This window comes from Phragmites australis, chromosome 24 (assembly GCF_958298935.1).
Source record: "Phragmites australis chromosome 24, lpPhrAust1.1, whole genome shotgun sequence".
Classification (NCBI taxonomy): Eukaryota; Viridiplantae; Streptophyta; class Magnoliopsida; order Poales; family Poaceae; genus Phragmites; species Phragmites australis.
Genome location: NC_084944.1, coordinates 826425 through 841385, shown reverse-complemented (window position 1 = coordinate 841385; position 14961 = coordinate 826425). Strand labels below are relative to the sequence as shown.

Genomic DNA, 14961 nt, shown 5'->3' with positions numbered 1-14961 from the left:
ATTAAGCATATAAATATATCATTACAAAGGAAATTATTTTTTCACCATATAACATAAGGCTAGAAATAATTTGAGAAATTAGCCCATTATATAATAAAAATATTAGTGAATTTTTCTAGATTTTAGGACTTTTTTAGTCCCTAGCAATTGTTAAGATTTATAAAAGTAGTCTTTTTTAGATTTTTATTTTAAATTCTAAACATATTTTTTTATCCAATTAAAATAGGTTGCAAGTGTATTATGAAACACGTACAAGAAGTTACAGAATTTTTGGAGAAATATAAGATCACTTTTTTGGTGAATCTAATTAAAATCAGGTTTGGAGTGAAATATATGCATAATAATTGTAATCTTATGTTACTAATTATAATAATTATAGTTTTACGTTACAAATGATACAATACTTATAGTTTTATGCAATTCACTTAGCAAAATTTATACCATATGCTCTCTCTCTCTGTCATAGGCTGCCTGACCCTCTCTACGAGATGCTCATTTGACCTAGTATTATTTTGGCTCTAATTTCCTTGCTATCTTGGTTAAGCTTCGATCGGGTCATCTGAATAACTCACAAATGCATTTCTCCTTGCTAGGCTTCAAACCCTTCTAAGAGAAGCCTGATCAATTTTGGAGGCAGCACTAGAAATTTCTCCTAGCCCTATCCTGAGAGGAAGCACAAATAATTTCTCCTCCTAAACTGTTGGTATATATACCCTTCTGGTGGAAAAAGAAAGTGTGCTGGTTACATCATGGAACGTTTATTTTTATACTAGCCACGTATAAAAGAATCAGAAGACACACGAAAAAAAAATGATCCTTGTACTACTCCAGTAAATTAAATCTTTACTAAAATTTTAACTATGGTAAAACCGTATGCAATCACGCACTGACAATGCTCTCAATCGTTGGTAGGTTGTCATGTCTGCTATCTCTTCTCTTCTCTCGACTAGCTCTTCTTTCTTTGTTTGTTTCTCGTAGCAGCAGCTTCCCACATGTAGCTAGTAGCTAATAGTAACTAATTTTGTATATAGCTGGATCGATCAGTTGGTCCTCCGGCAGTTTGTCCTGATCTCGCCGGCGGTTCCGGTGAGGACCTCGAGGGCGGCGAGCTTATTGAGCTCGTAGCTGAACATGGAGGGGAAGAAGTCTGTGGTGGCGAGGAATTTGACCATCCACGCTGTGGAGCTGTGGTCACCGAGCGCCTGGTCCACGGTGAGCACGCCGTGGCGTTTCATGATCTGCGCGTAGTAGCTCTTGTCGACGACGAGGATGCTGGAGGGGTCGTCGAGGTAGACGATGTTGTCGAAGGTCTGGCCCTTGGGGCACGCGAACGTGGTCAGGATCCACACGTACAGCGGGTCCATGGCCGGGTCCGGCTTGCCCGTGCTGTTGAAGTTGTACAGCCGGTCGTGGATCACCGAGCAGTGCGTCACCCCAACCGTGTGAGCGCCTGCGTCGCATAAAAGGGGACAGGTATGTAAGCAAAAGTGGCTAAACTAACGTTATTCTTCCGAATGTATTTTAAGCAGTACATGCGTTTGGGAACAAATTTTGAAAGTTAGAACGACATGCAATAATTCGAGTGTGTGCAGAGGAATATGTGAATTTAGGGCACTGAAACTTTCTTTCTGGTATTGTGCATTGTAATTTGTGTGCTGGTCGTGATTCTTACTCTTCCCACTGACCAATATATATGTTTATCCTATTAATTAGGTTTCAAGTCTAAGATCTCGATCAGCAGAATTGATTTACTATAAACAAACCTAAGCAGTCGATGAGGAGCTGGCTGATCATGAGATTGTAGAGTACATCGAAGCAATACAAAAAGGAGAAAAACGAAACAAATATAATTTCGTACCAAGTTTGACGATATAGTACCCTTAATAACGTTAGACCTGCAACTAGCCTAATTAACGCGTATATCTAGATACACTAAACTGCTATTTTATGCATCAACACCGGTGTGCCGTGAGCGTGACATTCCATGTGTTGATGCACATTGAATACGCTTAGTTTCCTGTGTTCTAGGTCAAAAGAGGCTAGGTTAGAATTCTAGTAAACCACAATCTCAGAGCAGCAGAAGACGACACATGGAGTCATGGCAACGCTTTCAACAGTTTAGAGATTGTGGCCAGTAAAAATAGTAACGGTTTTGGTATTTCTTTAAGTCGCCTGGTTTAAGAAATGGTTGCGTAGCGTAGGCGGCGGCGTACCGATGAGGATGGCCATGTCGAAGCTGTTGAAGCCCTTCTTGGAGAACATGTCGATGGCCGTTGGGATGTCGACGTTGGGGCCCGGCAGCGCGCCCGCCATCCACGCCTGCGACACCATGCCGTCCCTTCTTCCCAGCTGCACTTGGTAGTTCGGCCCTCCGGACTAGACTTGTTTAACACACAGAATACACCACATCATCACATTCAAATTAGTAGTAAAACAAGAACAATAATACAGGTAATAATGTGATAGAAATCTATAGCCCAATGGTTACATTTACATTTACAGTCACTGTCTTTTGTCTACTGTTGATCAACCTTCTACAAAGAGTGACAGTGAGAACAGACAAGGAGGGAAAACATGCAAATGCCAAACAAAAGGGGGTCAAATAAATTATATAAGTCATGATATATATCAATGGGTCACTAATTACCATGGCAACAGCGTCCCTGGTTGCGGCGACGATGATGTCGGCGCAGGAGACGACGCCAGGGCACTTGTTCTCGAGTGCCGTCTTGATGTCGTCGATGTGGTCGTATCCGAAGATGCCGCTGTTCTGCACCGCCGTCTTCTCCGTGTTAGACCCGTCCAGCAGGATCGACGCGTCGCACCCCTTCATTGATAAACCACACACTTCAATGAGTAATCATACTAGCAATTAGCAGTGCTGGAATGAAGCAGCTAGCTAGGTAGTCGTGTGTGCGTACGGTGACGAAGCAGTCATGGAAAAGCAGGTGGAGGAGGCCGGCGACCATCCTCTTGTCCCAGGCGAGGCGGGCCTTGACGGCGTCATGGATGATGGTCTCCACGCTCGCGTTGCCGCACCTGCCAGCGTAGTAGTTGTTCGCCAGCTGCCCGCGGCAGCTCGCGGCCGACGAAAGAACGACGACGAAGAAGGTGGCGAGCAGCGCGGCGGAGCGGGCCTGCATCTCGCTCCGGTCAACCGGTCGGCCGATCTGATAGCTGCCTACCTCTATCTACGCGGCGGGGCTACTGGAGTCTGGACTGTACCAGAAGGAACTTGTGCATCGTTGGCCTGCACAGCACAGTGCATTTGCTGCCTATAACAGCAGCAAGAAAAACCACTCTCTCTCTCTCTCTCTCTCTGGGGAAATGATCTCAAGAAGCCGTACGCAGAAATGCAGAATGGTGGTGGACTAAATAGGAAGAGCTAGCCGACGAGGACTAGTCGATCGACTAGCAGGGAGAAGAAGCAAAGCATAGCGATCGCGGCCGTGGATACAGAGTAGTCAGTGAGATTGCGTGGAGAGTCGTGCGGCGTCGTTCGGATCCTGCGCGTCTGGCAGAGTACGCGCGTAGGGCTCTGTGCGCTTGCACTTGAGGGACCGTGCCGCCACACGTGCCTGCAAGCCAGTGCCCAGGCAGCTCAGCTTCCTACCAGGGGCGGAGCCAGAAAGGCCTGCCACCGCGTGCTGAGCTGTGGACAGGTGCTGGGCTAATTAGATTTGTTCTAAATTCTAGTGTTTTGGTCCAAATACTAATGAATTTACTTGAGCTGAATTGGGTTGGACCCGTGCTGCAGCACCCCCAGCACGGGCCCTGGCTCCGCCCCTGCTTCCTACCTACCAGCTGTACATCATGATACTGTTACTCTTACTCTATACTGCCCTATACTCTGAAGAACAAGGCCTTCGATCGTCTATAAGAGAATTTTCTGTAACGATTGTTACTGACATATGCCTGCTCTGATTTGGACTCCCCTTGCACGTGGAAATGGTTGTTGAGGAAGATGAAATATGGCAATGTACATTTTCTGTTGTACTAATTGGGTGCACACAAGACATAATGCAGAACGAAAATGGTTGTTGGGGAAAATGAACTACCTGGCTGGTAAGTACTAGCCTATTCAATCCCAAATATAAATCCATTAGAAATATCGACATGGTCTCCAATATAACGTTTGGACTAATAAATCTAAAAAACATATTACTTAAAATAGAAAGAGGAATATGTTATGATAGTACTTTTCATGATAAATTTAGTATCATCAACCTTATATTGTCAATCATTAAGATTTTTTGTTATTTATGGTCAAAACTAAAAAATTTGACTTAGGAAAAATCTAAATGAACATATTTGTGATCGGATCGATGTAGTAGTAACTACATATCCAACATGTTGAGTTCATTTGTGGAGTGCAATCAGACAGCCAGGCTGATTAGATATAGTATGTACTGCAATAGTACTTGTAGTAAAGACCAATTAATGGCGGCGTGGAATAATCTTCAACTAGCTAGCTTATCTTCTTTGGTTGATGCATGCTCTTGCATTGACCAGATTCTCTCCATTTTACTGGTGCTCTTTCCAGATGCACTTTGCACTCACCTCATTGAACGCCAACTCAATACGAATATATGATGCGTTCAAACCGCCTAATCATTCGACCCATGTACGCATTAGATCCGCAAATATAATGGATGGATGATAATAATCTTGCTGCATGCATATGCATTATTATTCCCAGCAAATCATGCATATAGCCAGATAAGCGAAATATATGCAAACCACATGCAGCAGGTCAAGGAAATGAGCTAGCTAGGGCTTTGCAGTGCAAGCTCGATCGTACTGCCAATACATATGTTCATTAACTAGCGAGACACTTAAAGAAAACCTCGAGTCAAATGGCTACGTATACATCGATCGAAGAAAGGTACGTCTTGATCGCTCGTAGTAAACACGAAACATGTGATGTGATCAAGTGGCTCCGTTGGTTGCCCATTCATTATGCCGCATGCAGCTCCCAAAGAGGGGTCTGCGAGATTGATTTGTGGGTGACTTATGAGTCTGCGGTTCAAGGTTATTAGGCCACGTTTGCGACCTAGATTACCGCGAGTTTTCTCCAAGGATAGAGTCATCGCGCTGGCTGTAGCTCTCTAAAAGCGTGTACATAATTTTCTGACTGACTTGTCAACCTTTCCGGAAGAATCCTGATTCTTCAAATTGCAAGTTTTTTTTAAGCTAACATTGGATACATGTTGTAGTATCTAACACCATGTCCTACACATGCATACCCACACATACACTAAGTCACACGCTAGACCTACAACCTATATAAACATATCTATTGAAGAGATTTATGAAACTTTAGACTCTGCAAGCGACAGTCATGTCGCGCTCCTATTGTGGTCCACAGACGCTCGAGACAGTTCGGACAAATTCTATTTACATGGGGAAAATAACCTTAGGCTATGCAAGCCCTGATGCGAGGCCAGGAGTCGAACTTCCGAACGGTCGTTCGCCTAAGAATGAAATGACCAACACGCTACTAGCGCGTTCGCCTTTAAACAGAAAGTTTCAGGGAAAGCATTCAGGCATCCAGTGTGGGATTTCCATTTTATGACGAACCGATGCAACACCTGCCAGCTGATGTGGACATTCTAGCAGTAAATCTAAAACTCTGGCCTATCTGCCATCCAAAAACGAAGACCAAAAAAACTCTAGAAGTCTACTAACCCTAGAACGGATCTCAAAGATGGCATCGGCAGATGGACTGGAATACTGGATAGTGCATGATGAGGCTCATGCATGTATAGGGCTGAAAACGGAGCGGATATTTTTTGCTCCGTAATCGGAAAAACGGATACAGATAATTTCAGATCGAATACGGATATTTTTTATCCGGATATGGATAAGGAAATGGAAATGATATTTAGGCCATATAAAGATACAAAAATGGATATCCAATCAGACCCAAATAGATAATATCCGTTTTTAGTTTTTCACCTAGCCTGTTGAAGAGCAAGCCCATAACCATCACCAACATAGCAACAACCCACCACGGCTCTAACTACTTAGAATTTTTCTTATGTGTGAAGTTACAACACATTGTTATTTTTGTTATTTTTATACGTATAATTTATTTCCCTTATGTGTGAACTTATATTGTATTGTTATTTTTCTAATTTTAATATGTATAATTTATTTCTCTCATGTGTGAAGTTATACTACATTGTTATTTTTGTTGTTTTTATACACGCAATTTAAGGGGTATTTATCATTTAATAGATATCCAGATCTGTATTTTTATTCGATTCGTATTCACGATGTATTTGTTTTTTATATTATATGTATTCATTTTCATATCCGCGGTTTCCATATTCGTTTCTGTTCCCAGTTAAAAATATGCATAAGGATACAAAACGACCATTATCCATCCGTATCCGATATGTTTTCACCCCTATGCATGTATGCACAGGTATATGTGCGAAAGCTGCGCTGGTAGGGTCTCCAAACTTGGATACATCGCATGCATGCCACAAGAATACAAGAAGTGTAGATCAAGCATGCATGTCTTCGTTTTTATGATTCTATCTATCTATCTAAACTATAAAAACACAAGTTTAACAGATCCAAAAGATCTCAATTATTCAACCCCCTAGATCAAACGGTCCACCTTGTTCCAAACTCCCAATGTTGTATTTCACCAAACACCAAGCACGATTTATATGGAAACTCATTCGATCCTCTCGAATCCCGCTCCCATAAATTACAGCTCCTTACTTCCATCTTCCGGCCATATCTTTTTCTCCCCCACCAGAAGCCACGTACACCTCCACCACTACTGACGCCCATATCCCTTGCTCCTCCAACACCGTCTTCCTTCTGTTGTCTCTCTTTCCCGCCATTCACGTCACCTTGCCTCCCTGCACCGCCCCTCCCTGTCCATGTTGCACCTCCTCCACGCACCACACTCCCTCACCATCGCCCTCTGGAGGCAGTCCAGCCCACCTCGCACTACCACAAATCTTGCCTATTATGATGATAATCATGGTGATGAATAATGTAATAGTTACATATAGTGATAATTTGTGGTGTCTAAGTATGTGTTGTCACAATGTTGCAAGTACCTCACTTACCTATGACGATATTAAAATAAATGTCAAACAAAGTGTGAACAATTTCGCCATAAAATATCTTAGTACCAGTGCTGCACTCGATGCACAGCATTTATGATGCTAAATTTTTACTTGTGATGTTTTAATTTGCGGGTCGTCATTAAACTGATAGAGAATCAGGACCGATAATTTTTTTATATCATAATTTAGAGTATTTTCTATGACGAAATAGATGTTTTCATACATGTTAGATGCAGGGTAATTCCCAACTACCTATCTGTGACGCAAACTTGTTTCATCATAGAATCTACTGCTATATTATCATAGATGTTACTTTCCCCATCCTTCATTCCCGATTGGCCCAGCTAGGTATATCTTGATCTGGTTTGACCTGCTGCGATGTGTTCTGAGGAAAGTTTTCTCCAGTTGAAGCAACCAAACATTCACGCATACAGTTGGTGGCCATACAAACCGGAGCTAGCTAGCTGCACACACATATTCTCATGTGCTGGAACCTATAATATTTCATTGTCACCATAAAAAAATCTAAACTACCACATATCCAAAATACATATTATCCAACAAACTCTAACATTATTGTAACCGAACAAAAATAAGTATGTAAAACTACATCTACAATGAAAAATTTAGTTACGACTACACTAAATCTAAAACCTGCATCTAATACCTAACATATGTCTAAATACTACATTTAATTGCTAAGATATATGTTTAAACAGTATCTAATTATTAAACTATATCGAACCATAATTCAAAAACTAGATCTACATTCTAACATAAATCTAGTGACTATCCTACCAAGTTTGTAAAAAAATTCTAGATCTTGTATCATATCTATGTCAACATCTAACACTACTGGCTATCCTACTAGGTTTATAAAATAATCTAAGAAAAAAAAATGTACCTCTTCTCTCCGGCAGGGCTTCGCTGTAATTTTCCCCTCTCCCCTCCCCTCTCCTCTCTTCTCATCTCTTCTCCTCTCCTCTTCTCTTCTCTTGTCTCGATTGTGGGAGGAAATGAGTGCTGACGTCGGCAGAGCCGGCGTGACCGGGCTAAATAGCCAGAAGATCTCGCCCACAACAGACGATACCTTTTGGGTGGGACCGCGCGACGCCGCATCCATGAAGGTCTCGCCCGTTTAGCGGGCGAGAACTTCATCTCGCCCAGTGAACGGGCGAGATCTACCTCTCTCCAATGAATTAAATCATATAAAAACCGCAGACACCTAGGCCCACAACATCTCGCCCGTTCAACAGGCGAGACCTTGTTCTCGCTCGTTGAACCGGTGACGGTAGGTTAGATATGGATTTTTTAAACAGACGTGTATTCTTGAAATTATATATATATATATATATAATTCTACATCATGATACTGTTACTCTATACTGCCCTATTCTCTGAAGAACAAGGCCTTCGATCGTCTAGTAAGAGAATTTTGGCAAAGGACTGATTCCGGCCCATTATCTGAAACAGGCCTAAGCCCGTTAAAATGTGGGCTCTTATTTCTTCTTTGACTAATGAACCAAAGACTACGCTAATCTCACAACAATCAATTTAGTACCAACATTTTTGTTAATTATATTTTTATATCAAATTCCCGTTGAAGAATTTTTTTAGGGAATCCTGTTTTTCAATTAGTGTCCAACAGCTATGTAGATGCATAAAAAAAGACGCCACTTGTGCTGAACTATTGTTTTAGATGGAATAAGTACAACTTCGAACCTAGATAGTCGGGTTCCAACACAATGACCCTAACCAACTATATATCTAGCTTGAAGTTGAATCTATCCGAATTTCGTTGGGTTGATGAACTCTGCTAAATGTTAGTGGCATCTTTTTCCATCCCTCCTATATGCACTCGGCTCTGAAGAAAAATGAAGAAAAATGTTGGATCAAGATAATTAAAACATGAAGAAAATATTTCGAAATACAGCTCCGAAGAGTCATTACTAAACAACGATACATATCTCGTATCATGTTCGTGGTTGGGTGAGTGCAAACCCACTAATGCAGGACAGATCGATATCTAGCACATATATACTTGGTCAACTGACACTGAGGCGTCCAAATTAAAACCCTGATCGAATTCCTGTCAGGTCAATTCAACAGAATGCCAAGACGAACATAATGTTTCTTAATTCTTTCATCCACAGCTAGCACAGCATAGTCCTTCTTATCGAGACTAGGCGAGTATATACGTGATCGCCATGACCATGCAAAGGCTAAACAACTAAGCTCGCATAATTCCTTCTATGTCATCTCCCCCAGTGATCACCTATAAATAGGCTAGGCATGGTACCATGCTTCGCACCGCCGTGCAGATCTGAGACTTCAAGAGCTAAATAGAGTAGTATAGCAAGTCCAGGATCGATGGCGTCAGCAGTGCGCACGGGTGCGGCGGCGCTGGTGGTGGCGCTCGCGGTGTTGGCTCTCGCCGGCGGCGGCCACGCGCAGCTGCACTATGGGTTCTACAAGGGCAAGTGCAACGGCAGCGACGTGGAGGCGGTGGTGCAGGGTATCGTGAAGGCCCGCTTCGCGCGCGAGAGCCCCATCGTCGCCTACCTCCTGCGCATGCAGTTCCACGAGTGCGCCGTCAATGTACGTACTAGCTAACTAGTCTCTGCACGTGTGCGTTGCACCGTTCGGACGTGCCATGCATACACGGATAGATTGACGTGGCAAGGTTCATTGCAGGGCTGCGACGGCGGTCTGCTGATCGACGGCCCCGGCACGGAAAAGACGGCGCCGCCGAACCTGAGCGTGAAGGGCTACGACCTCATCGCGGCCGTCAAGGCGGAGCTGGAGCGGAGGTGCCCCGGCGTCGTGTCCTGCTCCGACATCCAGATCCTGGCCACCAGGGACGCCGTGGCGCTGGCCGGCGGGCAGGCATACTCTGTGCGCACGGGGCGGAGGGACCGCCGCCAGTCCCGGGCCTCCGACGTCAAGCTCCCGGCGCCGGAGTACACGGCGGCTCAGGCGGTCGCGTTCTACGGCACGATGGGTCTGAGCGCGTTCGACACGGTTCTCCTGCTGGGCGCGCACACGGTGGGCGCCACGCACTGCAGCGCGATCAAGAGCAGCCGACTATACGGGTACGGCGGGAAGGTCGGCGCGACGGACCCCGGTATGGACCCGTACTACGCGTTCGTGTACAAGAACTGGGTGTGCCCCAACACGGCGTCGTCGGACGGCAACCTCGTGTTCCTGGACGATCAGTGGAGCGCGCTGCGGGTGGACAACAACTACTACAAGAACCTGCAGCGCCGCCGCGGCGTGCTCTCCGTCGACCAGAACCTGTACAACGATGGCTCCACGCGCTGGATCGTGGACCTGCTCGCCAACAATGCCGGCCTCTTCCAGTCGCTGTTCCCGCAGGCGCTCATCAAGCTCAGCGAGGTCAACGTGCTCACCGGCACGCAGGGGGAGATCCGCAAGGTCTGCAGCAAGTTCAACTGATCAAGCCATGCATCCATACTCCATTCATAGAGTCTTCTTCTTCTTCTGTTGATTTGTATGTCATGCTTGATTCATTCTTTGTGTCGGATTTTGTAACAACATGCACCATGGATGTATGCACTATGTGTATGATCGAGCTCAATAATCAAGGGGAAAAAAAGAGATTAAGGTCGTGAATGCATCATGGAAGGGATTACCGTTCATTTTGGCAGTGACATACACCAATCACAGGTGCGAGAGGAAATACAAGTCCGCAATGTCCATTCCGGTTGTCAATCTCTCTCATTTTATATTCATTTATTCGTTAATTCTTTCACATATCTTATAATTTTTTACATATATTTTAAATACGAATCTTAACGCAAATGAATTGTCGTGATATAAGTATTGTGTCCGCGTGACCTGTGAATTTGAAATTTCTCTTCCGACGTGCGAGCCATAATCCGTTTGTGATTTTTTTGAGAGGTTCCGTTTGTGTTTAAAGTCGCCGTGAGACGTCATGGGCCGTATTAAAACTGGGCTCAATTAACTCGTGCAGCCCAGCAAACGCAAATGGGCTTACTATCTGGGCCTAAGCCCAATTAAGATGCGTGCCCAGCAAAATTTAGACTGGAGTCTGGCCCCTCCTCGGCAGCTCACCTCTTGGCTGCCGCCGCCGCCGCAGCATCCCTCCCCGCGCACCAGCGCGGCTGTCTCGGACTCCGGCTCTGCCCTTCCCCGCGCTGCCGCGAAGCTCCCAACGTTGGGACTCGGGGGGTCTGGTCTCCACTGACCTCGCCGGGGACAGCGCAGCGTCGGCCGCCCAAAGTCGCCGGCGCAGACTGCTCCTTCCGAGCGTACACACAGGTATCGAATCGATAGACTTCAAGAAGGCGAGGGGAGGGAATTGGGAGGAAGCCGGAGGAGCGAGAAATTGGATGGAATCGGTGGTGCGGAAGGTGCAGCAGCGGGTGAGGAAGGCGCGCGAGGAGATGGACCGGTGGGACGACCTCAACTCCCGCCTCCTCTCCCACTTCTCCAGCGCCGCCGCCGTCATCTCTCGCCTTCCGGTACGTTCTTGATCATCGTCTCGCACCATCACAACTTGTGGAAGCCGCATGGGTGGCACAATGTTTTGACAAACATAATGTAATTTGAGAAAAAAAAATCGTAATTGTTCTGCAGCACTTTTTTTAATTACAATAGCAAAATTTAGGGCTTTATAGATCTGGTATTGATCCCTTTTACTATTGGTAGTCTGCAAATTTTGCAATTGCGAGCAAGACGCGATTCACTCATGTTATTGAGAATTCAGTGGAAAATGTATAACTTTCAGTGATGTGTGGTTTTGTCGTGATGTTAGCTTCCCAACTATCTGGAGGAACTAAATTTTGATTTCTTGTGCCATATGATAAAAGGTGCTTGGAGAGGATAAGAATTATGGTGTCTTGCGAAGCGTCCCCAGCATTAGGGAGGATCTCTTGGGGGACCAGATGGTGAGCCTGGAGCTCATCTTCGTTTCAATGAGGGAGACACTGTAAGATTATTTGCTGATGTTGCAATCACCTTTAGTTTTGATGTCAACTGGCCACTATGAGCAAAGGGAAAATTTTGATTCAAGTTGATCTGTCGTTAATGTTGCAATTGTTCAGGGAGGAGTTCAATGGCATTGTGAAAGCTTTGAATAAGGCTCTGCGCAATACTACTCAGATGGTGAAAGGCGGGTCATCGCTCACCACGAAACAGATGCAGTTACAAGTGGGGATTTTGCCAACTGTTGCGGAGTGCTTGGATGGGCTTCGAACATTTTGCGAAATGCACCAGGATGAGTAAGAACTGAATAAGGTCCCTTTTGCAATTGCGCTCGAGCTTGTATTTGCTCTTATTATAACTATCATGTTTTCAGTGCATCTTGAGTTGTATTTTCTTAAGCTCATTTCTCTGAACCCAATACCTTGTGATTCAATCCAAGCATCAGTAACTAATTTATGACTCAGAAATCCAGTTTGTGCTGATCCGTATATTCAACATCATAAAGTTGATAATAGAGCTACTTTCAAGCTTGTTTGGCCAATGCACCGATGCTGCATAGCATATTCTTTTTCCTTGTAGTCATACGTTCAGGTGTCCTAGATAATCATCTCTAGCAGTGCGCATAATCTTAGTTTTCCCACAGCAGATTCTACTCTTTCTATTGCCCTTCTGAACTTATCCTATTGCCATTTGCCAGGTTTGCACTAAAATCATCAATCATATCCTTTTTGACATGGAAGAGCAGGCAAGTTTGCCATTTAACTTACTCCGTTCAACTCCTAGATTTGTTCTCGCCATGAAATTATTTCTCTCTTAAGTTTCACACACACAGAGAGATATACGGCAAGTCTATTCTGCGCCTTGACGCAGAACAAACTTGCGTTACGCCACTACGGCCGATCGAGCCAGTTGAGCCTTCCGTGAGGTAACAAACTAAAAGAGCCAATCCGTTGATGCCATGTACACATCAAACTCCACCCACCAGAGTATGCCACGAAGATTCTTTTTATTGATTCGAATCGTTAAAATGCAATATCTCTAGAACCACAAATCCGATTTTCGATCCGTTTGAAGCATATTGTTGGAAAAAAATATGCTTAACAAAATAAGATCTACGAAGTTTTAGAATCTTTATACAGCTGCAACATAATACTGTTTTTTTAGTAACTCAAAAATAGTATAGTTACGACCATATATATATTTGTAGTAGCTGACTTATGTTGTGGATCACAACTATACTGCTTTTGAGATCGTAACTGAGGGTGGGTGAAGAGGTGAACAAGTTACGGTCACATGAGAAAAATCACATAATTACGACTATAAAAGATACCAAATTACGACCATATATATTTGTAGCAACTGACATATCTTGTGAATCGTAACTATACTACTCTTAGGATCATAACTGTAGGTGGCGTAACAGTGAACTATAATACACCTAGGCACATAATAGATATATAGTGTTTGTATACCTTTTTCTTAATCCATTTCATACATTTTCGTTGATTTTTTTATTAACTTGAGCAATCATGGTTCCCTTTCATCTGCAGTTCCAGTGACATTGCTGCACTACGTCAACTCTTAGTAGACCAGCCAAACATACCAAAGGATGAAGGTAAGGAATGAACTAGCAGAATAAAAATAGGGATCTCTGGTAATACTTTCAGTTATGTTATTCTAAGTGTCCAATTACACAAATGATAGTCACTGTCTACTTTCCTCATTTTGCAGTTCAATCCATATTCGACACTATATTTGCAGATGAAATTTGTTAATTCAGTTCATATCCAAACTGCTGAAAACTTGCGCTCTATGTTCTGATCTAGCTGCCTGCCTAGATGATGCACGAATCAGTCTGAAATTTCAAGTTCAATGAACTCGATTGTTGAAGCACTACGACAGAACTATGTCTTTGTTTCCATCGACAACAGTGTTTGAAGACCTGCAGCTTCCATTGATGTAGTTCTTGGTATGGTGTTCAATGCAGCTTGGCATACTCCAAATGAGCTGTTCTGTCTCTTGGTATGGTGTCGCATCTCAGGATCTCAGCGGATACAGTAACAGTCTGGTATACCTGCTGCAGCTACAATGACATGGGAAAAAGTTGCCTGCGTGAACAGAGGATATGTCTTTGCTTCGCAATTCATCTTCTTTCCCATTCCCTCTTTACTATGAATGATCTGTATGCTTTCTATTGGGAGTGCTCGTAGTTTCTATTGTAATGCATCTCTGTAAGTTATTTGAAATGGCAAAACTCAAATTCTCCTGTCATGAAGCTATTCAATAAAACTCAAGCATGTCTGAGAAAATGAGAATATAACTCAAGCAGACAGAGTCATTCGTTTTGAACCTGGTATGTCCTGACACTGCTACCTCAACTTTATGCCCGTTGAATCACTTGCTGCCATTTTAAAAATGGTGAATGCGATGATTTGCGTCACACGTCAGAACTTCAGCCAGCAGAGGCATCGACAGGTAATCTCTTCTTCTATGTCCCCTCACCCACCGCCGCTTCAGCCGCCAATCTGTTTGGGTTCGTTTGAGCTCTTCTAAAATTCGGGGCGTGTTTTATTGGTAGATTGGTTCTGATTGATTAATCGGAGGGGGACGGGAATAGTCAGATTACAAGAGCAAACTAGTTGCAGTTTCTTCGTCAGAATACAAGCGCAAGTGCATTCCTTCCTTTCCTCAACACAGCACCAGGCTGCCCCATAGGGAAAAGGCGATGTGTAGGATTGAGAATGATGAATAGAGAAGGGTGAATAAGCGTCTTATAAATTTATTTGATGATATTCTTCTATTCTAATCACCCAACGTACCTTAAAATAAAACAGAAGCAAAAATCGAAGAGAATCAAGTTGTTATAGAAATCTCCTATGAAACATATAGCTCTCATGGATGT

General features: G+C 43.8%; 3 protein-coding genes across 6 annotated transcripts; 2 read left to right on the top strand and 1 right to left on the bottom strand.

The window, feature by feature from the left end:
* Positions 1-784: 784 nt before the first annotated feature.
* On the bottom strand, positions 785-3315 carry LOC133907705 (peroxidase 57-like). Its single transcript, XM_062349775.1, has 4 exons — positions 2922-3315; positions 2648-2827; positions 2214-2376; positions 785-1450 (listed from the first exon to the last, which is right to left on the bottom strand). Exons 1-4 carry the CDS (start codon positions 3141-3143, stop codon positions 1041-1043), a joined length of 975 nt encoding a protein of 324 aa, XP_062205759.1. The 5' UTR covers positions 3144-3315; the 3' UTR covers positions 785-1040.
* Positions 3316-9421: 6106 nt separating this feature from the next.
* Positions 9422-10645, top strand: LOC133907860 (peroxidase 57-like). The gene is made up of 2 exons (XM_062349955.1): positions 9422-9689; positions 9786-10645. The coding sequence occupies exons 1-2, from the start codon at positions 9462-9464 to the stop codon at positions 10545-10547; spliced, it is 990 nt and encodes a 329-aa protein (XP_062205939.1). The 5' UTR covers positions 9422-9461; the 3' UTR covers positions 10548-10645.
* A 516-nt stretch (positions 10646-11161) lies between these two features.
* Positions 11162-14408, top strand: LOC133907932 (uncharacterized protein At5g43822). 4 transcript variants are annotated; one of them, XM_062350058.1, is made up of 6 exons: positions 11163-11596; positions 11945-12063; positions 12179-12355; positions 12757-12804; positions 13610-13674; positions 14047-14408. In XM_062350058.1, exons 1-6 carry the CDS (start codon positions 11465-11467, stop codon positions 14118-14120), a joined length of 615 nt encoding a protein of 204 aa, XP_062206042.1. In that variant the 5' UTR covers positions 11163-11464; the 3' UTR covers positions 14121-14408. The 4 variants fall into 4 exon arrangements, with proteins under 4 accessions (XP_062206044.1, XP_062206042.1, XP_062206045.1 ...); XM_062350059.1 differs by having other exon boundaries at positions 11165-11596; positions 13791-14408; XM_062350060.1 differs by lacking the exon at positions 12757-12804 and having other exon boundaries at positions 11162-11596.
* Positions 14409-14961: the final 553 nt, after the last annotated feature.

What these genes read in the sequence shown, in the direction of transcription:
- LOC133907860 (XM_062349955.1), top strand. Translation starts at nt 9,462, where the DNA reads ATGGCGTCAGCAGTGCGCACGGGTGCGGCGGCGCTGGTGGTGGCGCTC. An exon ending in TCCACGAGTGCGCCGTCAAT is followed by an intron (nt 9,690 to 9,785) that starts GTACGTACTAGC and finishes GGTTCATTGCAG; the next exon opens with GGCTGCGACGGCGGTCTGCT.
- LOC133907932 (XM_062350058.1), top strand. Translation starts at nt 11,465, where the DNA reads ATGGAATCGGTGGTGCGGAAGGTGCAGCAGCGGGTGAGGAAGGCGCGC. An exon ending in CCGTCATCTCTCGCCTTCCG is followed by an intron (nt 11,597 to 11,944) that starts GTACGTTCTTGA and finishes ATATGATAAAAG; the next exon opens with GTGCTTGGAGAGGATAAGAA. An exon ending in TGCGAAATGCACCAGGATGA is followed by an intron (nt 12,356 to 12,756) that starts GTAAGAACTGAA and finishes GCCATTTGCCAG; the next exon opens with GTTTGCACTAAAATCATCAA.
- LOC133907705 (XM_062349775.1), bottom strand. Translation starts at nt 3,143, where the DNA reads ATGCAGGCCCGCTCCGCCGCGCTGCTCGCCACCTTCTTCGTCGTCGTT. An exon ending in TCCATGACTGCTTCGTCACC is followed by an intron (nt 2,828 to 2,921) that starts GTACGCACACAC and finishes TTATCAATGAAG; the next exon opens with GGGTGCGACGCGTCGATCCT. An exon ending in CGACATGGCCATCCTCATCG is followed by an intron (nt 1,451 to 2,213) that starts GTACGCCGCCGC and finishes TATGCGACGCAG; the next exon opens with GCGCTCACACGGTTGGGGTG.